The sequence below is a fragment of the Protopterus annectens genome, chromosome 15.part0 (assembly GCF_019279795.1).
Source record: "Protopterus annectens isolate FY-2018-M chromosome 15.part0, PAN1.0, whole genome shotgun sequence".
NCBI lineage: Eukaryota > Metazoa > Chordata > Ceratodontiformes > Protopteridae > Protopterus > Protopterus annectens.
The window spans coordinates 251,013,048-251,038,452 of NC_056749.1; the positions used below are offsets into that span (position 1 = coordinate 251,013,048).

The 25,405-nt window shown below is 38.9% G+C and overlaps 1 protein-coding gene across 3 annotated transcripts in view; it reads right to left on the reverse strand.

Moving 5' to 3' along the window:
* PTPRB (protein tyrosine phosphatase receptor type B) overlaps positions 1-25,405 on the reverse strand; it is a 796,390-nt gene that overhangs the window by 137,526 nt on the left and 633,459 nt on the right. For all 3 annotated transcript variants that reach the window (XM_044057004.1, XM_044057003.1, XM_044057005.1), the window contains one exon: positions 18,461-18,733. In XM_044057004.1, coding sequence (XP_043912939.1) covers positions 18,461-18,733 — 273 coding nt within the window. The remainder of the gene's footprint in view (positions 1-18,460; positions 18,734-25,405) is intronic.

The following is a 25,405-nucleotide window of genomic DNA, read 5'->3' on the forward strand; positions in this document are numbered from 1 at the left end:
AGACCCCCCCCCGGGAGAGAATAACATAATCCCTGATGTACAATGACAGTGCTTTAAATAATGCCAGGTTGCTCCACTCCATGTTTCACATTTCCCTTTCCAATCCACCAATGGCTGTGGTACTCCCAGCTCCAGAGATAATACTGGTAATTCCAAAGTTAGGTGCAATAGCACCAAGATCGAGCAGCTGATGGCAACAGGACCAGAGGCAGCTGATGTCAATAGCACCAATATTGAGCAGCTGATTCAACAGGACCTAGGGCAGCTGATGGCAATAGGACCAAGATCGAACAGCTGATGATCAGTTGGAATGGTAGATGAAGACAGAAATAAATTACTTCCTACATGAATGCCCATCAATATGATCAGTATATACACAGACACACACACACACACACACACACACACACACACACACACACGCACACACACACACACACACACGCAAACCTGTTTGTATATCTATGTGTGCGTAAATATGTTGGTGCAACCGATAAACAAATGAATAAATAAATATGAAATAATTAAATATCCTGTTTCCAAGGCATAGCTGGAATTAATGACCTGCTGTCAGTTAGCAGCTAGGCTACTGGATCAGTTAAGTGACATAGAGGAAAGGAATGAATGATAAATACTGGCTCACCCTTTGTAGGGGAGTGAAGTAGCCTATCTCACCATAGTGCCAACTCCTTTGAAAGAGAGAGAGAGAAGCAGAGAGAGAGAGAGAGAGAGAGAGAGAGACAGAGAGAGAGGGAGAGATACCAAGCCACAGTCACATGATAACCTTATGGACATATATAGGAATGTGCAACCCCACAGGGGAAGACATTGCATGCCCTTATTTTTGTGATTGAGCTGATTAGCCACTGGGGAGGAGTCCAGGTGTGAATGTGGTTGAATATATAAGACATGAGAGAGACAGGACAACATGCATTTTATATAGGGGAAGACAATGTCTAGATCTTACTATTTTCCAAGTTAATATTTCCAGATATAATCCATAGATGGCATTTACTTTTCAGCATTCATCACCATGATGTGGTGATTCTGGCAAGGCTACAGGAATCATCACAGCTGTCTGGTTTCAGTTAAAGGTGCTGAGAAAAGTGAAAAAATATCTAGACAAGGCTTGGCCATATTGATTATGGCTGTAGGAAGCACAAAATGCTAATTATCCTAAGGGGCCTTTGACAATAACTGCTTCAGGGAAAGGATACTTATCAGCAACAGAGATACACACACAGATAAAAACAACTAAGGTGTATCAATATGACATATGCAAGTCTAACTATGTATATATGTATGTATGCAGAGGTGAACCATTTCTGAACAACTGGATTATTTACTATAAAAGTTATTTGCATTTTAAACAAGTTTCTACAGACATTACACATTCTGCTTTATAATTTTCTTCTTTATTTTATAGTTCATTGGTAAGTACTAGGCTAGCTGCACTTGCAGGCCATTTTAAGCCTGGCCAGTTTCACTTTTTGTGCTCAAAATAACCTATCCCACTTGGTTATTGATTGGCCTTATCCATCCCATGGTCGATAATTATATATTACCCCTAATGAGAATAACCAGGATCATAGCATAGATAATTTGAGGAGACCCATGCATGAGATAAAGCATTTAGGAGCTGCCTATGTCTATTATTAGTGTAGATGGCAGCCCTGGGGAAAATTTTCTGTTTCCCATGCATAGATCTAAGTTGTACTTGAATATGGACACGGATGAACTTTGTTTTATGTGGCAGGGGAGTCTGTTCCAGAGTAGAGTTATCCTCTGTGAGATGTACTTGTCCCTCCAAACCATTTTGTTGATATTGCAGAAGAGGTTTAGATAGCTAGGCTGAGTATTTCTGATGCTATTTGACTTGCAAACATGCCATAAAGCCATCAGTAATGGTTCAGAGGATACCTTGTATGCCAGACACAGATCACTTTTTAGAAGTCTGCAGGATACAGTGTACAGTGACAGGGCTTTAAGTCGGTTCATGTAAGATATATTGTTTTTGCTCTGTATCCTTTTAGTAAGGTATCTCCATGGGCATTCCAGTTGTTGTATGTGTCTGGACAGATGCATGCCAAAGGGGGCATTATATTTAATGACTGACCTAATGATGGCTGAGTAAAGGGGGAATAATGACATTCCAACATCTAGACACCATCTATTTGTTTATAAGCTGTACAATATAGAAGGGCTTTCTTACAACAATGGACATATGTCGGTCAAAGGTTAAATCTCTGTCCACATAAGCTCCCAAATTCCAAATATTTGGGTCAACTCTTAGAGGCAAAAGATACAGTAATGCATTTGTTGGCTTTTACTTTCAGCCCATGATTATGGTAGTAGCTATTTAGTTGGGACAAACCTTCCTGCAAGATGCCAAAGTCATTTGGGGATTCAATGACCGCTCCTAGTTTGCAGTCATCTACAAACTTAGCCAGCTAGAGTCCTTTGGTAATGGCTTTTGTTTCAGAAAAATAGATGACAAATAGGAGAGGGCTCAGCACTGAACCCTGGGGGATTCCACTGGCATTGGTCTCTTTGTGGAGGTAAGTACCCACATTTTGATCATCTTCATCCAATCTATGAGCCAGTTTGCAATCCAAGAGGTGACACAGTTGTTTATTCTCAGTTTGTTTAGGTTTTCTACTATGCCTGAGTGGGACTTGTGTCAAAAGCTTTGGCCAGGTTGAGTTATGAGGTGTGTACCATTTTGCCTTCATCCATTGCTTTGGTGATCTTTTCAAAAAAGAAAATCCATCAGGCTTTTTTATGCCTGTAGGAGCTTATTTTTCTCTTTTGATCCTCATTTGCATTAAGTGACTCTGCAGCTGTCACAGAAAATTATGTGTTATCACTTTTAGCTCACCATTGACTCAAGTTCTATTAGCCTGCTTATAAGTTATGCAGGGGTACAAGTCCTGATTCAAAAGATAAATTGGTTGAAATAAATATATAAAGAATAGAACTAATCATAGGTAGAAGAAAAACTTTTTTTATTTTTTGGGGGGGTCTTTCAAATTGCTAACTGCCAGGGCATCATCCTAAAACCCTTGAGTTGGTAAGGCTTGAAATATCAAATCCTAGAGGATTTGAGTTGCATCCTTGAAACCATACACAGTCCTTTAGAAGCACAGCACAAAAGGTGTACCAAGGAAGGAGGAATTAGCAACTCCTTAAGATAGGTGGTATCCATGCCAAGTAGGGTTAAATAAACCTTGTGTAACATGTGACCGTACTCACAGTCTGTGGAGTGTATGCAGGACTGGTACAGTGGTAATGATGTGTTATAATACAGTGGGCATGATACACTGATGATGAGACAGCAAACAGAGTTTTGAACTAGATAGGAATGGTCCAGTTCATGCTCTAGAAGATCAAAGTAAAGCAAGTATCAGTAGTTGTCAAAAAATATGTATTAATGTGTGTATTAGTAATATGCTTAGTGCATTTAGAGATTAAAAAAGGGTTAACACATTTATTCTATTTCATACTGCATAAATCTGTACAAACTGCAGTTGCTTTCTGACCTTGTATCGTTAGCTAAAATATTGCTTGTGTCTTGAAAATTTACTGAGAAGCAGATGATTTCTGCTTGCGTTAGGAAAATAATGAATAGAACAATACTACTTGTATGAAACCTAGACAAGGAGTTCCACTTGTGCTATGAGAAAATACACAGCTGTAGAAGTAACAGATAATTAGGACAAAGCCTGCTTGAAAATATGAACTGCAATCAGCATTTGCTTGTATCTGTATTAGAAGAGTACCTTGAAATGTAACACTGTACAATAGAAGCTTGTAAACGGATTACTGGTCATCAATGCCAGGTTGTTTTTCTGAAAAGTTTCTCACAAATCTAGTCATGTCAGCAGAAAATCTGAGTAACATCTGTTGTTGTACAATGCTTAAAGTTGTGTTTGATAACGTTAGCTTAGAAGGCCGTGTCTTGTAAAACAGTATAAGAATGAACATACTTCCTGTTTATAGTTAGACAAATCCTTGTATTTGCATGTTTTTGTCTCCTTGCGGCAAGTAAATTAAAGTGCCTTAACTGAACCTTACGTGTATTGATCTTTGAAGTTTTTTTCCTTTGACAGATTGGTCCTCCGGACCAGAAACCCTCACTTCACCTCGGATCAGACAGGCCAGGTGGCTTGAAACCATACGGGAAAGAAACCACATCGGTTCTTCTTACTTGAAAAGCCCACCGACTTAATTGTCGTACAAAAGAGGCCAGCCACTTTCTGATCTGCAACTGAAGGACGGGTTTACTCGAACCAGGTGATCAATCACAAAGGCTCAGATAAGGTGAATCTACCTTCTTTTTTCTGTTTTAGATCACGGACTAGATTTGTATTTGCTCTGTTAGAGACTTTGTTTATAAGTCAGGGACAGAAAGATTACTGTCTTGTCATAGATCAGGGAAACAGAGCAGGTAGGCAGTCATTCTGAAGAGACTATAAAAAATCCGTGGCACCACATAAAAATAAGGTGTTACGTAACGATTAAAAGGGTAGAACAAAATGGGTAACAATTGTACAAAAAGGTCCCAAAATGCGTCGTTAACCAAAGTCGCAAAATACATGCAGTCACAGCCTGCTGATAATATTAAATATTATTCAAAATGAGTTAATAAGTATGAATTTGATGGTAAACTAGAAAAATCCTCGCTTGTCAAACTTATCAAAAAGCTTAAAACCGATTCTAAAGGTCGGGTAAAAAAGCAACGTCAATTAGAAATTCCTCAGGCACACAGGTGGATTGAGGAAGTAAACCGAAGGGAACAAAAGAATAATAATTCTAAAGCAATGTTTTTAGATAAAGAGGACAATAATTTAGTAATAGCATCAGCCCCTCTGCCTCCCTTACCGGAATATGAGGTAAGTGAACAAGTTAGTCCAGCCCCGAGATATCCTACTGTCACTGTAAGTAGAGACGTTACAAAAGCGAAACTGTTTGTTAGAGATCCCGTCGAGACCAGGTCTCGAACATGGGCAGGAAACTCAAAAGGGGACATTGAGTTATATCAAATGGGTAGAAATTCACAATCTATGAGTGAGGAAGAAATATGCCCACTTATAGAAGTGCCTAATCTGCAGGCAGGACAAGAAGGTCAGGACCCAACTATTCTAGTGTACAGACCCTGGACTCCGGAAGACATCCGGAAAGCCACTGAGGGAATTCCCCATCCAAAGGTTAATTTTAGAAAGTTCTTAAAAGATTTGCAAGGAATGAGGCTAAGTTATAATTTAAACGGAGAAGAGGTAGAAAAAGTAGTCAGACAAATTGTAGGGCCAGATTGGCACATGATAAGTGGTGACTGGAATCCCCGTGATGCTGCGTTTAAGCCCCTCCCATATAGCAGCGCAGAGTTAGACAACAGAGTGAAAGGTCTTACAGACCAAATCTCTGAGAAATGGAAGCCTAGGGCAGACTGGACTTGCATTAATCAATGCATCCAACAAGAAGGTGAGACTGTTGACAGATATTATGCCCGACTGTTAGAATGTTTCAACAACCACTGTGGAATGCAGGTTCTTGAAGATCAGACACATGATTCCCCATATGAGCAGCAGTTAAAAAATGCTTTTTTGAAAGGCAGTATTGCATCCATAAGCAGTTTTATTACAAAACACATGGTAGATCATCGTACAGGCAGGTTACAGTCATTACTTGAATATGCTAGGCATGCCGAAAGGCATTTTAATAGCAAAAAGAAAAAGAATACCTAAGTATTTTCTGTAGAGGATGGAGCAGAAGTTTATGTAGTACAGTCCAGGAAAAAGGGCAAGAGAAATGCCCAGGGAAACAAACAATCTGATCAACAATCAGAGGACTTTGAAGGGCGAAAGAAAAGGGGTGAGTGTTTTAAATGCGGTAAAAAGGGACACTTGGCAAGGGATTGCAAGAAAAACAAGAAGGCAACCACAGAAGAAAAGGAGGGTGAGGACTGACTATATGATAGTCAGGAATCACTAGAAGGGGATAGCAGAGAAGGGACAAATGAGAATGTGATAGAGGAAGTAGAGAATGTGACAGAAGAAATAGAGGAAGTGCAGGAAGTCACAGATAGTGAAGAAAATGAAATATTGGATTTGACTTTATTGAGCTTAGAGCTCTATTTAGCAGACACAAAACCAGAAGTTACACTCTTGGTAGAAGGGAGGGAAGTCAGATTCTTGTGTGACTCAGGGGCATCACGGACCCTGATACATCCCTCCAAACTGACAGAGAACTCAGAGTCACCTGATTACATATTAGTGAAAGCAGCTAATGGACAGCTGTATCGGGAGCCCCTCTCCCATAATATTGTGATAACTGATCCTGTTTCAGGATTGACCCAGAAAAGCAAAATTGTTGTTTCGGCAAAATGCCCAGTAAACCTCTTGGGCAGAGACCTTATGGAGCTATTTGGTATAGCAGTAGTTCTGACTATGCAGAGTATGGAAACACAGCGACAAACTGATACCTTTGCAGTGCAATCGGAGGATGAAATGTTTCATTGGTACAGCCAGGACTTGGTTACGACTGGTCCAGGGGCAGTGACCGAAGAGTTGATGAACGTAGCCATCAGCAAGTTCCCCTCCCTTGACATTGATAGACAACATTTGATGCACTGTACTCTGCATTATTATAACACACCAAGACCTAATAAGGAATATGAGCAAGAATTGTTTAGAAATCATGCAAACAGATTGATATTACGTAATCTGTAGTGGGACACAGAAGGGAACAGTGTAATCAGCTGTTCATTGCCCCAGGAACTCTTTGCACTTTATAAATCTAATTGATTACCACATGTTAGCTTAACTAAGGACAAAAATGTGAAATGGGGAGACTTGGGAGAAAAAGTGACGAGATGGGAGAAACAGACAGAGTTAGAACTGTCAGAACAGGGAATACAAATGCAGAAGTTGAATTGGATAACTCAGACCCGCCCAGCTGTACACTTGCAGTCTAGCAAGGACAGCTGATTAGCACTCCTATTGAAGGAGGAAGAGAATGCCTTACAGAATATACAAGAGACTCTCTCGTCAACAGGAAAATCAGATGTAGGACTTATTCATACAGCGGGACCAGTTACTATTATGCCAAAGTCAGCATTTAGACCACAAAAAAGACAGTATCCCTTAAGAAAAGATGCAGAGGTAGGAATCAGACCTATTATAGCTGCTTTACTTAAGGAAGAGGTGCTGGTGGAATCTCCTGATTCACCATGTAACACACCCTTATTTCCTGTGAAGAAAGCGAATGGGGAGTGGCGTATGGTCCAAGATTTACAAGCTGTAAATGATGCAGTAATACCAAGGGCACCTACGGTGCCAGATCCACACACCCTGTTGAATGATTTAAAACCTCAACAGAAATATTTTTCTGTGGTAGATATCAGCAATGCGTTCTTTTCAATACTGATACACCCAGACAGCCAGTATTGGTTTGCATTCACATTTCAGGGGAAAAGGTATACATATACGCAACTACCACAGGGGTATTGTGAAAGTCCAACAATATTCTCACAAGAAATGGTAAGCAACTTGGCGGGATTTACCCCACCAAGAGGTAGTCAGATTTTGCTTTATGTTGATGATATCCTGCTGGTGGCCCCCAACCAGCAAGATTGTGAAGACGATACCATAGTGCTATTACAATTTTTAGCCACTGAAGGACATAAAGTAAACAAAAATAAACTGCAGCTTTGGAAAAAACAAGTTAAATACCTAGGATATGTAATATCAAGGGTAGGACATTAGATGAGGACAGAAAAATAGTGATTTTGCAAGCACCAAAACCCACTACCAAGAAGGAAATGATGTCCTTCCTGGGTACGACTAATTTTTGTCGGAGCTGGATTCCAAACTATGCCTTGGAATCTGCACCGCTGACTAACCTGATTTATAAAAAGCCTATGGCAGCACAGGATTTGTTACAATGGACACCAGAAGCAGAATCTGCTTTCTGCAAACTGAAACAGTTAATAGCGTCCTCATTAGTTTTGGGATTACCAAACTATCATAAACGTTTTTTTCAAACTGTAGATTGTAAGCAAGGTTATATGACATCAGTGTTAACACAGCAGCATGGGGACAAGCAACACCCTATTGCTTATTATTCATCACAAGTGGACCCAATGGCACGGCCTTTACCTCACTGTGTACAAGCAGTAGTTGCAGCTGCAATGGCAGTACAGGCTTTGGCCTCAGTAGTGTTGTTCCACCCTCTCACATTGAGAGTGCCTCATGCAGTCACGATTATTTTACTGCAAGAGAAGGTAGCATATCTTTCCCCTGCTAGGCATCTTTTCTGTATGACTATATTGTTGAGCCAACCTCATATGACAATTGAACGATGTATGACTTTGAACCCTTCTACCTTGCTCCCAACCCCTGCAGATGGCACACCACACAGCTGCCAGCAGGTGATTGAGCAAAAGCCACTGCCTAGAAAAGATCTTACGGATGTTCCCTTGGATGATGCTGAGGTGACATACTACGTGGATGGCTCATGCAAAAGGGGTCCTACAGGACAGAACCTAGTGGGATATGCAGTAGTTTCTGACACAGACATTATAGAAGCGAAATCTTTACCACACAGTTTATCTGCACAGGCAGCAGAATTGATTGCCTTGACACGGGTATGTACCTTAGCAAACGGTAAATGTGTGAACATTTTTACTGACAGCCAGTATGCTTTTTCTACTGTACATGTTTTTGCGAGACAGTGGAAAAATCGAGGAATGATAACATCTACTGGCAAACCGATCAATCATGCACAGTTTATTTTAGATCTTTTAGAATCTATTCAGTTACCTCAGAAAGTAGCTATTTGTAAATGCATAGCTCATACCAAGCAACAGGATAGGATTTCAAAAGGTAATGTGAGAACTGATACAGCTGCAAAGCAGGCAGCTTCAGAAGCATTTCTTTTGAATGAGGAATTACAACCCTCTGAGATTTTAGACTTAGAAATGTTAAAAACAATGCAGACACTTACCACGAAAGCTGAAAAACAAAGATGGGTAAAACGAGGAGCAATTCTTGAAAAGGGGCTGTACATCTTGAAAGAAAGGAAACCGATATTGCCATCTAACTTGTTTAGATATGCAGCTTTGTTGAGCCATGGGCAGTGCCATATCTCAACAGGGGGGATGGTACAGCTGGTGAACCAAGTGTTCACGACATACGGCTTCTCAAATTACTGTAAAGAATTCTGCGTGGTATGCCACGTTTGTAATAAACATCATGCACAAGGGGCGTTAAAGCCCAAGCAAGGGAGTTTCCCTACACCACCATATCTGTTTCATACTATCTGTATGGATTTCATAGAGTTGAATAAATGTGAAAATAAGAAGAATTGTCTTGTCATTGTAGATATGTTTTCCAGATGGGTGGAAGCCTTTCCGACTAAAAATCCAGATGCTACAATGGTGGCCAAAGTTCTTGTTAAAGAAATCATCCCTAGATTCAGCATTCCAGAAAGGATCTACAGTGACAATGGCACACACTTCGTGAACCAGACCATACAACAGCTAAGTAAACATTTTGGAATTTCTTTAAAAAACCATTGTGCATATCACCCACAATCTGCAGGGCTAGTAGAGAGGCATAATGGGATTTTAAAAAGTAAGTTAAGGAAGTTAATATCAGAAACACAGAGAAATTGGGTGTACTGTCTGCCCCTGGCACTGTTGAGCATGAGAACTGTTCCGAATGCAAAAGGATTGACTCCTTTCGAAAAGCTCTTTGGAAGGGCTTATTATATACCTCAGTGGAAATCTCTCATGCCCGCAGACCAGGAAGCTGACAGTACATTAGCAGAGTATATGTGTAATTTGTTAAATTCTAAACATTTATTGCAGTTAAATTCTGTTTCAGATAAAGAACGAACCAGACTGTCAGAAGTGGCAGTGCCCCCTGGAACGTGGATCTGGCTGAAGGTAGTTAAGAAGAAGAATTGGACATCTCCAAAGTGGGAAGGTCCATATCAAGTGCTTTTGTCAACACCCACTGCAGTCAAAATAGCTGAGCGTGCCTCCTGGGTCCATCTGATGCACTGTAAATTAGTTAAAAACTTTGAACTGGACAAAAATCTTGTTACATGCCAAGAGTAAAAATGATAGAATCCAGAAGAAACAGGAATGCAGAACAACCCTTTCCTCAGAAGTATTGCATAATCATCCTGTTAACTGTACTAGTGACAATAATCTTTTTGTTATGGCCTTTTCTTTTCCCAGCCACACAGACTTAACTGAATAAACATGAAGCATTACTCATAGACTGGCATCCAAACTTTAACACTTACCAGGCAATTAAATATGTGTATGCTGAGACTTTCAATGTTTCGAATTGCTGGATTTGCACAGCTTTGCCAACAGCATACGGGGGGTTATTAATGACTACGGTCCCCCTAGGGGTCAATGAGACCTGGGAGAACTTGATTTATGATACCTCAACCATTACAGCACAAGATAAAATAGCATTGCACTTGTCTGTTCCACAAAAGGGAACTGTGTGTTTTTATAAAAATGATACTGTTCAAGTGGGTTGGAGCAATTGCAATGTGACTGTTCCTTATAGATGTTATACTAAAGGTAACAAAATAGATCTTTATTGTAATACAAACTATGATTCATTTATTGGATTGATGCACAAAACAATTGATGAAGTAAAACATGATTCCGTTTTTTATAAACAACTGTCTATAATTGATAGAAAAATGTTTCATGCAGGGCGAGTGTATATTCATAGCAAGGTTACTACTAAAGTAGAGGACTGTTATTTTGTGTGTGGCAGAAAAGCATACAAATGGTTACCTAAGAATTGGTCTGGCTGTTGTTTTTTGGGTTACCTGGTTCCGGCCATACGGCACACTGCAGTTTTGTCTCGAGGAAAAATTCGGAATGTCCGAGAGGTCATCAAGAAACCCGTGAATCCGGTGGGACAAATCGATGCATGTTGAAAAGACCATCATTCCCTGGGCAAAGAGCTGACACATATGGACTTGAGTGATAGCGTTATATCGTGGGCAGGCATATTACCAGCATATGGAGCAGTGAAATCGATTTGGGAGCTGAGAAAACTGTCAAAACTTCTCGAAGTAATGAGCAATGCAACTTTTTCTGCTCTCAAATTGGTGACTGATGAATTGAATGCTATGAGAACTGTAGTGCTCCAAAACCGCATGGCTCTCGACTTCACCCTAGCGGCGAGAAGTGGTATGTGCGCTTTAATCCAAGAAGAATGTTGTTGGTATATTCCTGACCATAAACACAAGATAGACAATCATCTTGAGGTAATTCAGCAAGTGTTGGTCATGACCAAAGCAGGCCCAAACCCACTGATGGACTTTTTCCAGAAATGGTTTGGGGGGGGGTATAATCCTAATGAACATCCTGATTGCCATTTGTGTAGGTATGCTCCTACTGGGAGTATGTGTTTGTTGTGGTATCCCTTGCATGAAAAGACTGATTAAAGACTTTATAGATGTCAGTTTCTGAAACCTTATATCAAAGTACTGAGTTTGAAGAACTGTTAAAGATTAAAAATGCTTTCATAAGTTTAAACTGAATGACTCTCTTAACTGCAAATCCTGAGTGGAAGAGGTTAAGAGAAGAAAATGAACTGTTTATGCTTATTTTGAAAGTAGAATAAAAGTATTAATAGGGGGGAAATGTCAGAAAAATATGTGTGTGTTAGTAATATGCTTAGTGCATTTAGAGCTTAAAAAAGGGTTAACACATTTATTCTATTTCATACTGCATAAATCTGTACAAACTGCAGTTGCTTTCTGACCTTGTATTGTTAGCTAAAATCTTGCTTGTGCCTTGGAAATTTACTGAGAAGCAGATGATTTCTGCTTGCGTTAGGAAAATAATGAATAGAACAATACTACGTGTATGAAACCTAGACAAGGAGTTCCGCTTGTGCTATGAGAAAATACACAGCTGTAGAAGTAAAAGATAATTAGGACAAAGCCTGCTTGAAAATATGACCTGCAATCAGCATTTGCTTGTATCTGTATTAGAAGAGTACCTTGAAATGTAACACTGTACAATAGAAGCTTGTAAACGGATTACTGGTCATCAAGGCCAGGTTGTTTTTCTGAAAAGTTTCTCACAAATCTAGTCATGTCAGCAGAAAATCTGAGTAACATCTGTTGTAGTACAATGCTTAACGTTGTGTTTGATTATGTCAGCTTAGAAGGCCATGTCTTGTAAAACAGTATAAGAATGAACATACTTCCTGTTAGTAGTTAGAGAAATCCTTGTATTTGCATGTTTTTGTCTCCTTGTGGCAAGTAAATTAAAGTGCCTTAATTGAACCTTACGTGTATTGGTCTTTGAAGTTTTTACCTTTGACAGATTGGTCCTCCGGACCGGAAACCCTCACTTCGCCTCGGATCAGACAGGCCAGGTGGCTTAAAACCATATGGGGAAGAAACCACATTGGTTCTTCTTACTTGAAAAGCCCTCTGGCTCAATTGTCGTACAAAAGAAGCCAGCCACTTTCTGATCTGCAACTGAAGGACGGGTTTACTCGAACCAGGTGATCAATCACAAAGGCTCAGATAAGGTGAATCTACCTTCTTTTTTCTGTTTTAGATCAGGGACTAGATTTGTATTTGTTTTGTTAGAGACTTTGTTTAGAAGTCAGGGACAGAAAGATTACTGTCTTGTCATAGATCACGGAAACAGAGCAGGTAGGCAGTCATTCTGAAGAGACTATAAAAAATCCGTGGTACCATGTAAAAATTAGGTGTTACGTAATGATTAAAAGGGTAGAACAAAATGGGTAACAATTGTACAAAAAGGTCCCAAAATCCGTCGTTAACCAAAGATGCAAAATACATGCAGTCACAGCCTGCTGATAATATTAAATATTATTCAAAATGGGTTAATAAGTATGAATTTGATGGTAAACTAGAAAAATCCTCGCTTGTCAAACTTGTCAAACAGCTTAAAACTGATTCTAAAGGTCGGGTAAAAAAGCAACTTCAGTTAGAAATTCCTCAGGCACACAGGTGGATTGAGGAAGTAAACTGAAGGGAACAAAAGAATAATAATTCAAAAGCAATGTTTTTAGATAAAGAGGACAATAATTTACTAATAGCATCAGCCCCTCTGCCTCCCTTACCGGAATATGAGGCAAGTGAACAAGTTAGTCCACCCCCGCGATATCCTACTGTCACTGTAAGTAGAGACGCTACAAAAGCCAAACCGTTTGTTAGAGATCCCATCGAGACCAGGTCTCTAACACGGGCAGGAAACTCAAAAGGGGACATTGAGTTATATCAAATGGGTAGAAATTCACAATCTATGAGTGAGGAACAAATATGCCCACTTATAAAACTGCCTAATCCGCAGGCAGGACAAGAAGTTCAGGACCCAACTATTCTAGTGTATAGACCCTGGACTCCGGAAGACATCTGGAAAGCCACTGAGGGAATTCCCCATCCAAAGGTTAATTTTAGAAAGTTCTTAGAAGATTTGCAAGGAATGAGGCTAAGTTATAATTTAAACAGAGAAGAGGTAGAAAAAGTAGTCAGACAAATTGTGGGGCCAGATTGGCACATGATTAGTGGTGACTGGAATCCCCGTGATGCTGCATTTAAGCCCCTCCCATACAGCAGCACAGAGTTAGACAACAGAGTGAAAGGTCTTACAGACCGAATCTCTGAGAAATGGAAGCCTAGGGCAGACTGGACTTGCATTAATCAATGCATCCAAGAAGAAGGTGAGACTGTTGACAGATATTATGCCAGACTGTTAGAATGTTTTAATAACCACTGTGGAATGCAGGTTCCTGAAGATCAGACACATGATTCCCCATATGAGCAGCAGTTAAAGAATGCTTTTTTGAAAGGCAGTATTGCATCCATAAGCAGATTTATTACAAAACACATGGTAGATCATCGTACAGGCAGGTTACAGTCATTACTTGAATATGCTAGGCATGCCGAAAGGCATTTTAATAGCAAAAAGAAAAAGAATACCCAAGTATTTTCTGTAGAGGATGGAGCAGAAGTTTATGTAGTACAGTCTGGAAAAAAGGGCAAGAGAAATGCCTAGGGAAACAAACAATCTGATCAACAATCAGAGGACTTTGAAGGGCAAAAGAAAAGGGGCGAGTGTTTTAAATGCAGTAAAAAGGGACACTTGGCAAGGGATTGCAAGAAAAACAAGAAGGCAACCACGGAAGATAAGGAGGGTGAGGACTGACTATATGATAGTCAGGAATCACTAGAAGGGGATAGCAGAGAAGGGACAAATGAGAATGTGATAGAGGAAGTAGAGAATGTGACAGAAGAAATAGAGGAAGTGCAGGAAGTCACGGATAGTGAAGAAAATGAAATATTGGATTTGGCTTTATTGAGCTTAGAGCTCTATTTAGCAGACACAAAACCAGAAGTTACACTCCTGGTAGAAGGGAGGGAAGTCAGATTCTTGTGTGACTCAAGGGCATCACGGACCCTGATACAACCCTCCAAACTGCCAGAGAACTCAGAGTCACCTGATTACATATTAGTGAAAGCAGCTAATGGACAGCTGTATCGGGAGCCCCTCTCCCATAATATTGTGATAACTGATCCTGTTTCAGGATTGACCCAGAAAAGAAAAATTGTCGTTTCTGCAAAATGCCCAGTAAACCTCTTGGGCAGAGACCTTATGCAGCTATTTGGTATAGCAGTAGTTCTGACTATGCAGGGTATGGAAGCACAGCAACAAACTGATACCTTTGCAGTGCAATCGGAGGGTGAAATGTTTTATTGGTACAGCCAGGACTTGGTTACGACTGGTCCAGGGGCAGTGACCGAAGAGTTGATGAACGTAGCTATCAGCAAGTTCCCCTCCCTTGACATTGATAGACAAAATTTGATGCACTGTACTTTGTATTATTACAACACAACAGGATAGCATTTCAAAAGGTAATGCGAGAGCTGATACAGCTGCAAAGCAGGCAACTTCAGAAGCATTTCTTTTGAATGAGGAATTACAACCCTATGAGATTTTAGACTTAGAAATGTTAAAAACAATGCAGACACTTACCACGAAAGCTGAAAAACAAAGATGGGTAAAACGAGGAGCAATTCTTGAAAAGGGGCTGTATATCTCAAAAGAAAGCCATCTAACTTGTTTAGATATGCAGCTTTGTTGAGCCATGGGCAGTGCCATGTCTCAACAGGGGGGATGGTACAGCTGGTGAACCAAGTGTTCACGACATATGGCTTCTCAAATTACTCTAAAAAATTCTGCGCGGTATGCCACGTTTGTAATAAACATCATGCACAAGGGGCGTTAAAGCCCAAGCAAGGGAGTTTCCCTACACCACCGTATCTGTTTCATACTATCTGTATGGATTTCATAGAGGTGAATAAATGAGAAAATAAGAAGTATTTTCTTGTCATTGTAGATATGTTTTCCAGGCCAGGTTGTTTTTCTGAAAAGTTTCTCACAAATCTAGTCATGTCAGCAGAAAATCTGAGTAACATCTGTTGTAGTACAATGCTTAAAGTTGTGTTTATTACGTCAGCTTAGAAGGCCATGTCTTGTAAAACAGTATAAGAATGAACATACTTCCTGTTAGTAGTTAGACAAATCCTTGTATTTGCATGTTTTTGTCTCCTTGCGGCAAGTAAATTAAAGTGCCTTAACTGAACCTTACGTGTATTGGTCTTTGACGGTTTTTCCTTTGACAGTAGTCCATTCATGAAGACATCAATCCCTGAACAACCATTACTCAGTTATTGAATAATAAAAGATGCTTAATCCAAGATATGACATAAAGTTTGTAACAGGCAAACCTAACAACAGGTGATAGTTGTTGCTTTAATATCAGTCTATTGTTGAAAGAATCAATCCTATCAGTAGTGTAGCTAGGGTAGGGCAAAGGGAGCAGCCAATGTCGGTGCAAAGTACTAGGGGCCTTAACTGTCAGATGCTAACTGGTCTTCATTGTGGTGCATTATTTGCTGGTATTTGTGGGTAGCACTGAAACATTTAGTGTTCTATTTGTGGAATAAACTGTAGACGCTGCTTGCTACATCGTAGCAAGAAATTTGTTACAGTTTAAAACGAAATATTTTTTTAACATCTGACATGATTTAGAAGAAGGAAAAGGAATTTTTTTTTTGCTCCTCAGAGTTGGGGGGGGGTTGACAGATCTGGAGGATGGCACTGAGAGCCAGAATGGCTAGCTACATCTCTGAAACCTATCACTCATAAAATATAGAGGATTAGTGGCTCAAGATCTGAATATTTTGAGAAAAGAGTGAATACCTATGGCAACCATCTTGGCTGAACTGAGCGTGAGACAATTAGAAATTGGACATCTACAGGCAAAACCCAATTCCTCTGCTAGGGAGTCCATTTCTGACACAGAATCGTCAGGAAGGGAGAAGCATAACCTTGCATCATCAGCATTGTACTGGCACTGCACACCTTTACCTCTGATAAGATCATCCAGTGATAGCAAACACTCTATGAAAAGGCAGGGTCTAAGGTGCAACCTGTGAAATACCACATTTCGGACAGAGACAAAAAGAAGAGTTCATTTTACAGACCAATCTTGAACAGCAAGAGAGGTAGGAGGAAAAGCAATACAAAGCAGTTCTGGTGATACTGCAGTAACTGGAAGGACATTCCAGTAAGAGGGAATGATTAACCATGTCAGAAGCTTCAGGACTATCAAGATTTACAAACAATATCTAACAATGTTGACACTGTGTCATGAGTATTCCACTAGAAATCCTAGTGAGCATGCTCTCAATCTTTCATTTTCAAAATGTGGAACACTGCCTCTCACAATGTGGAACAAATGGATAAAATGTGGAGCACTTACTAACAAATTCAACTAGGAAGCTCACATTATGATTAAAATACATCACTTTCTATTAATAAAAGCTATTTTGATGAATTAATATGATCCAGTACTATTTCCATGAAGATCAGTTACATTTTTTGACAATGAATGTGTAACAGACCAATTCAATGAGGAACTTTGAAGAACATGGACTTTTTAAGAGTCATAATGAGTTACACTTGAGAGGTATGCTAGAGAGGGGTGCTCTTAGTATTCTGTTGAGTCAGGAATCCAGACCGAAAAGGATTGTAGATTCCCTATTTTTTAAGAAAAATGTTGAGATGCATTTAACTCCAAAGACTTGCTTAAACAAAAGTAAGGTCAGAACCAGGGTACTAACTATCCAGGTCATCAAAGTCCAAGGAGAGCTTTTCAGACATGAGGTAACCATCAACAACTTAAATTTACATGGAAAGGCTACTACCTTCAGACATCCAGAAGATCTTTTACAGAACTACAGTCAAGACATCAAAACAAGAAACAATCAGTGCAGGACAGTAACAGTTCATGCCACATATTGACAGATGAATGCTTACACCTAAGATAATGAATTCATTTAAGTGAGTAAACTATAACATAGGTAAGAACAGCTAGATCATAAACAACCTCCTGGGACATGGTGGTGACAAAGCCAGGCCTGAAAGAGGCTATGATAGCCATGAAAAATTGAGCAGCAAGTTTACATTCTTCATCTTAAAGTGGGTGGCAAGGAAAAGAAGGCAACTAAACCTCTCAACCACCTGAGCAGCACTGATAGTTAAGTAGTCATGACAGGAATCTCCCTGGTCAGGATTATTACCTACTTATGTTTAGTTGATTGCTGATTGGTAATGGGCATAATGTAACCCAGTGAAGCTTTTCCATCAGCAACTGAGAGTGATGCCAGTGGTACTCCGTCTTTCATCCAAGGTTCTTAGCTAAACCAAGATTTATATAGCTAAGTGGACTGGCTGATTTGGGTAGTAAGTAATGGCTGTATTATAGGCTGGGTAAGCGGAATGTTAGCACTCCACTGCCTCATCTAAGACGTTGCTGCAGCAGAGCAGGAAAAAATTAGGGGCAGCAAGGTTAAAATTCCTGAATTACACCAGCTCATCACTGGGGAGAGCAACTTAGGGGAGCCCCCTTGATAAATATTATATCTAAACTCCCCAAGATGGTTCCCCCAGCTCATCACTGGGGGCAACCACCTTGGGCAGTTTAGTTATAATATGTACCAGGTAGTGATTAGAGGATGCTGCTGATTCCAACACCAGATTACAAACTGACACACCAAGCATGATACCAAGTCAAGAGTATGCCCAAAACAATGTTTTGTAAGTCAGTGCCAAAGACTCAGAGTGAGGAAGAGAGTGGCAGTGAGCGACAGAGCATGAGAAAATAATATTATAATAAAACGGTCACAAGATAAATTGTGGGGTGCACATATAAAACTGTGAAGCTTTAAGCTTATGTTTCTTTTTTCAGAGTTGAAATAATAGCAGAAGCTTTTATATGTTTCTCCACATGTATTATCTTTTCTCTTTCACATACAAAAGCAAATATTTATGCATCCAGTTATTTACACACTTTACTTCATTTTGGGTAATTACCTGTTCGTTCTTCAGCCTGTACTGCATCACTCAGAAGGCTGGCGCTCACAGTTATGACTCGTATTTGATACTTTTTACCTGGTACCAAGCCTTCGAATCTGCACTGTCTCACTGTAGCTGCCTCAGTCCTGTTGGCTAACCTCTGAGCTCCCAGGGGATTAATAAGCTCAACAATATAGCTGTCCATGACTCCTGTGGCTCCATGCCAGCTCACCATTAAGGAATGGGTACTATACATGTTGTTGACAGATAATTTCGTGACAGAAGCGGGAGCTGAAAGGTAAAACAAGCAGCAGGTCAGAGATCATGCCCTTAGTTTTGTAATTTTATTTTATGCTTATGTAAGCTGATCATGCAGTTTTCATTAAAAAGATAACAGCAGCCAGACCTTAGGCTCTATGTTTTAAAGAGCATTTGCTAATAAATTTATTTCTGACCTTACTAAAAAGTGTTATTAATCTGTAAAGGCAACATTATTACTTATTAAACACTTAACAAACTTTGAATCATTCTACGCATTATATTTACACTTCTGAAGAAGACTAACAGATTAGTTCTAAAATTAGGAATAATTAGGAAATTAAGTTTCATTTTCAGATTTTCAGATAAAATCCTGATCAGGTTAAATGTTGTGGAATTACTGGACCTGCTTGGTTCATTTAAATCTTATCACAGCAGCTCAGTCACAAGAGCTCATAAGAATGTCAGCGATCACTGCCTGGTACATATTATAACTAAATTGCCCAAGATGGCTGCTCCAGTGATAACACACAGGTAAACATGTGTAATATTCGGATCTGCATGAGAGAGTCCCAAAATGTGGAGACTGAATGGAAAAAAAACTGGACTTCCATATTCCAAGTCTGAGATGGCAATTTCTCAGAATATTCCTATTTCTCCAATGTATGGTGGTCCCAAATTTGGTATATACAAATTCTGGTAGTGTGAAGGGCTTGCCCCCCATGTGGTGGGTGTAGGAAGGCTTACCTCCTGCAAAAACAGGTTTAAAGGAGAAGATATTCAATATTCACTCTTCTGCTGCATGTTCAGTCTTTTTTTTTCAGTGTGTTGCCATTATGAATGTCCATATTTCAACAGGGAACCATATACACATTCTCATAATGAATGCAATCAAGTTTGTTGCCTTAAGAGCAAGAGTTACAGAAAGAAAAAAAAATTCTAGGGGCAAGGCCTTCTGTACCAGTTCTATGGGCAAAGCCCCAACAATTCTTACTCTGGGGCTGATGAACCTTGAACAAAGAGCAATCACTGACAGGTAATGTAATTATCTTGGTGTTTTTTCATTGGTGAACTGACAACAGATCATGCAAAACTCAGTATCATGAGAGTATTTAAAATATTCCTGTACTGAGAAGTGACTAATGTAATATGAGCTATAATACGTAAGCAACTGACAGCTGAGCATGGGTGATCAGACTAAGTCTTGTTTGTTTTGTTCTTTTACATGGCCTTGAAAAACATATAGTTAGCTAAATGAAAATAATTTCTAAATGAAAAATTAACATGGTTATATTTTTGCTACTCAATCACAGATGCTAATATTCAGTGTTCCTCTCTGTCAAGACTGTACCAAAATGTACATGAAACTAGGTGGTGTAACATATCTGACAAATATGCTTGACAGTACAGCATGGGAAACTGAATATATGTAGAGTTTCATGATTCTGGAAATAGAAGAGATTTAGTCTAATGTAAAATAAACTGCTCCCATTAGCTGAAGATTGACCAACATGAGTCATAGGATTCAGGATGTAGGCTATCATTGGCTAAAAATACTAGTGTAATATATGGTAATCTGTTTTAAAACACCAATAATGACAAGGGGATGAATGTTATGTGCTTTTCCTCTTTTTTATCTGGCATTACAGTAAATACCTCATGGAGAATGGTAATAGATTCAAAATATCTGTGTCATGTTTAGCTTTCTGATTAACATTATAAATGTTAATGATGTCAGAGATGAGACACATGTATTTGTTTTCAAGTCAGCAAGTAGTTAGAAATTCAAAAATGTAATTCACATTTCAAAATTCATTCACTTTTTTGAAAATAAAGTTGCTGTTTTATTTGTCATTGGCATATCCCATGATTAGCTCTCACATACTTTTGTTCTTTTGTGGAAATATGCACCAATTGCAGTCACCAAGAATTATCTTACTACATGGCAAATTAGCAGAAAACTGTAAACAGTGTATTCAGAAATTGGATTTACTCCTCCTTATGAGTTGAATAACCAAGAAGCCTAAACAGGTATTTAAAACAGTTTGCTTTTCAAGAAAAGTGAAAGACAAAAATAGAAGGAACAAGAGAAAATATTAAAAATAATTCTGAGTTTAGAAAATCACGTTAATTGTCTATCTATCTGTCTATCTATCTATCTATCTATCTATCTATCTATCTATCTGTCCATTTATCGAGTATTCTGTACAAGAACATGAATCAGTGGAAGCCTCAGACACATATGAAACTGACGTAACAAATTCAGCGAACAACTGTAAATTTGTTGAACTGTGTGATACATCGATACAAGACAGTATAGTTTGTAATAAAAGAAATGCTCAAACAAGGGAAGGGTTGCAGGAAAAGCAGTCATGTCTTTCTGCAAAATTGTGGGTGCATGGAGATCAAGTGAAAGCATACAAGTATGCAGTTAAAAATTAACCAAAGAAATGGAAGTGTTTAAGATAATAGTTAAATAAAAACACAAAAAAATATATATAAAATGGAACTGTACAGTAGAAGTAATAACAATGAGAAAAAAGCCCTTAGGAGCACAGGAAGTATGGACAAGATGAAAATCAAGCAAAGTACATTAGCTATCCAATAAGCATGACATGAAAAAATGTCCATTAGTCGATGGTTTAGAAACTGTGCAGGAAAGAAGAATTTTGCAAAGCTATTAAACAAATTGCATGTTATATAGTCAAAACTGGAAAACAAGCTATTTATAGACACCACAAAAACTGATGAGCTGATGGCATAAAGTCATATAATAAGGGAGGTTTGCAAAAAGATTACCAGTTGAATTAACAAGAAAAACTCATAAGTAGTAAGAAATGTGCTTCATTTAAATTATACATAGGTGCAGAATGTAATATTATATCAGAAAGACTTGTAAAACAGTGAGAGTGAAAAGGCGCTGAACAGAAACAGTGTACATTTTACTTGCATAATTAGCATATCAAGTAAAATCACTGGGTCTAAAACTAGTGATGTGTGAAAATAAAAATAAAAAAAGATCTTTTAAATAGCAGCAACAAATATGGAAGTTAATTCATCTATTATTTTGGGCCATTTGGCTTTTATGAAGTTGTTCATGGTGAAATGTATTCATGCACAAGTAAATACCAGCAGTAGTAAGCACACAATGAAGAGTCATTTTGAATACTGTACATATCTATTACAATTATATAGTGCACGACTATGATGATTTATTTATAGGCTTTGAAAGCTTCCTAGGTTGATATCATGTTCTAACCAGTGAAGATGCTATACCTGTAATACGTGTACTATGCAAAATACTAGTAGCTCTTAGGATAAAGTGAGTAAAGACTGAAATTAATGGAATATTTAGATATAATCAAGAGGCAGAAACAGCTAGCAGAATAGATGAATACCTGTGAAACTTTTGTGAAGCAAGAAAAAAACTAATGTGTATTGATCTGAATAAAATAATTAAAAAGAGAGTATAACCCATTGCTTGCAGATGAGGAAGTGGTCTTAACTTCACAAAATGAAAAGTTTTAGCAAATAAGTAACTAATAAAGAGATTTTGTCAGATGTAGCTTGATATTGAACATTCCAAGTTATGCATGCTTTATAAAAGATTAGAGAAGCACAGATTTGGAATACATCTGGTTGTTACCTAAACAGATGAGATATTTCAAAGAGCTGTTGTTCAAGTAATTGAAGGCATAGGGATTAGATGGTTAGATGGTGCTGTGAACATAACTGATAAATGGTTAGCACAGGGTCTGTTATAAGAAGAAGATGAGAAGAGACTGATGATTGAAGCAGCATAGTTTTAAGTTAAATAAAGGCAAATATAAAATAAGACTGACAAGTCTGAAGTATAAGGGTCTTATTTTTTTGCCAAAGGGTCTGCACATTATCAGTTATAAACAGAGAAAAGATACCATGCAAGGTCTGATACTTTGATCCAAAAGGTCCAACTCCCACATTCAACAAAACCCATTTCATTCACTAGAATATAAAGCAAATAATTATGACCTGGCTATACAATAGGGAGGACAGGGGTTACATGCAACTAGAAAGACTACAGTTTGGAAGAATGAAGCAAAAAAAAAAAAAAGAAACAAAGAACAAAAAAAAAAAAATACAGAATGTCAAGTACTGAACAATGTCATTAAATGGTGCATTGTTAACAATTGTACAAAGTGTTAGCAATGATATATGCAAAAGCACTTGACAAATAATTAAAATGTTTTCAGCCTGGAAAATCTGGGAGTCTGATATGTATCTGGGTACTATATCAGACAAGAATAATGGTTAAAATTTGATTAACATGACTGGCTAGCTATCAGTTAATTATCTGAAACCCAAATATGCAGCTATGTAAATATATAAGTAGTTCTTGCAGATGTCATTATGACTTATAAAATAATGTATAAATTATTACGATGTATTATTATACCAGAACAATTGCTATTACTTCAGACCTATATCATGACTGACTAACTTCTGTCATGTGGACTTGTGGCTTATAATATTACTGACTATATTGACAGAGAATGCATATAAGAACATTATTACTTTCTGCTTGTTCATCGTATAGTTTATACAGGATCTCTTGTTTTATTTTGTATATTATCCATCCTAGCTACAATATGTATAGTATTATCCATATCTCGAGTAACCTTTGTTTTAATTATATTGACAAACCTTTTGTGCTTTTGTGTCTGGGTCATGGCTAAAAAGGGTCCTTGAACCAGCATGCCCAAACAGTTGTTAATAAATAAATAAGTGAGTGAATGATTGAATTGGCCATTTTGGGTTAATTCTAAACTCCTTGATCTCTATCTCTTAAAACCCTGCAACCCTCTTTTAGCACGGTCTTGCGCACAGAGCAGCGTCGGGCAGCGCCGTTTAAACAAGCTTAAACTATTCCCGGCTCCACAAAGTCTACTCTTCACTTTTTCCCTTAGAACTACTCTAAATCTCAAATTAAGCACTCTATTCTCATTCTAAAGCCCTGCACTTGCGCGTATAAGTAATCTCATAGGTAAACACAAACTAAAGCACTACATTAAAGTTGTTCGGTATATACTTTTCCGAGGTACAGGCAAACGTGGGAGGACTATGGCTCACCAAGTTCGCAGATGACTGCAAACTGGGCGCCATAATCAACTCTCCAGCTGACACAAACATCCTTCAAAAAGGTCTCACAGAGACAGATAACTGGTGCCAGCACCATGGTTTAAAGCTAAATGCCAAAAAATGTATAGTCATACCCTTTGGCAAAAACAATGTGCCCACAAATTACCACATAGGCGGAAACCCATTAAGTACAGAGAAAGTTATTAGGGACCTGGGGACCCAAGTTGATAGCAATCTCTCCTTTGAAAACCACATTGCCAAAGTGGTTAGAAAGACCTTCTACATAGCCCACCTCATCACGAAGGGTTTCACATCTAGATCAAGAGAGGTAATCGTGCCCCTTTATTCATCCCTCATCAGGCCCATCATAGAATACAATGCCCTTTTGGGATGTACCTTACCCGACACCTGCAGCAATTAGAAAGACCCCAAAAGTATCTCACCAAGAGGATCAAGGGTCTCAAACAGATGCCATATGCTGCTCAGTTAAAAAACTCCAGCTCTACTCAGTTGCATACCACCTACTTGGAGGCGATCTATGCCTGACATACAAAGCTATGTCAAATCCAGAATTAATGGACATGCTCCACCTCAGTAAATCTAAATCCCTTAGAGCCACACGCTCGAGGGACTTGAACCTCAGCACAGAAATAAATAGAACTTGCTGGAGGGACAGGTTCATAACCCAGAGGCTCCCTTCGCTCTGGAATAGAATTCCAGTTCGTGTGAGGCAGAGCACCTCACTGAATCTCTTCAAGAAGAATCTCGATAAGTGGATGGGGGATCGTAGGTTTGTCCCAGGGATTACTCCCGTGTCACTATTAGACAGAGGCATAGTAAACTAAACCTTAAAAAGGGCACAGTATACTCAAATCAAGGGGTGGCGTAAGCCATACAGAATCGGGCTAGGCTTATAATTGCCCCAGGGCAGATAGCCTAGTATGAACCTATGAACCTATGAACCTATGAACATCCTCTTATACTCCATCAAAGCACTTGTTCCCTATTGGTTCTTTCTGATCAGTCAATAAGTAGTTCCCTATATTATTCAGGCATGTCCAAAGGTCAGTTTTGAGTTTACTCTCCAGTCCAGCTGGTGAATCTGGGAATCTTGAGGCAATGTTACAACTGCCTTATTTATACAGACCAACCTCTCCTCCCAAAAAGCTCAAATATATGTGAGATATGCAACTATATAGCCAAACTGGAGGCTAAGCTCTCTCAACCCAGTACTGGCACAGCCTGTCAGGAGGAAAAGGTAACCACACACACCACAAATCCAGTCTCACATAGACCTATTGCATCAGCAAACCAAACACATAAACACACAAAAACATATCGGAGGCTCTAAATAAAAATCTGCCTAAGCAGCAGAGACCTCCAAAGCAGACATCCAAGCAACACCTACCACGAAACAATATCCACATAGCACATAGCTCACAAAGTCAGTGTGCCACACAGTCACAGCCCTTAAGGCTAAATAACACACCTAATACACTTGTCATAGATGACTCCATTGTCAGACACACTGATGTCCCACTCACCAGGCTGAACAAGGAGAAGGTCACTGTAAGCTGCCTGTCGGGT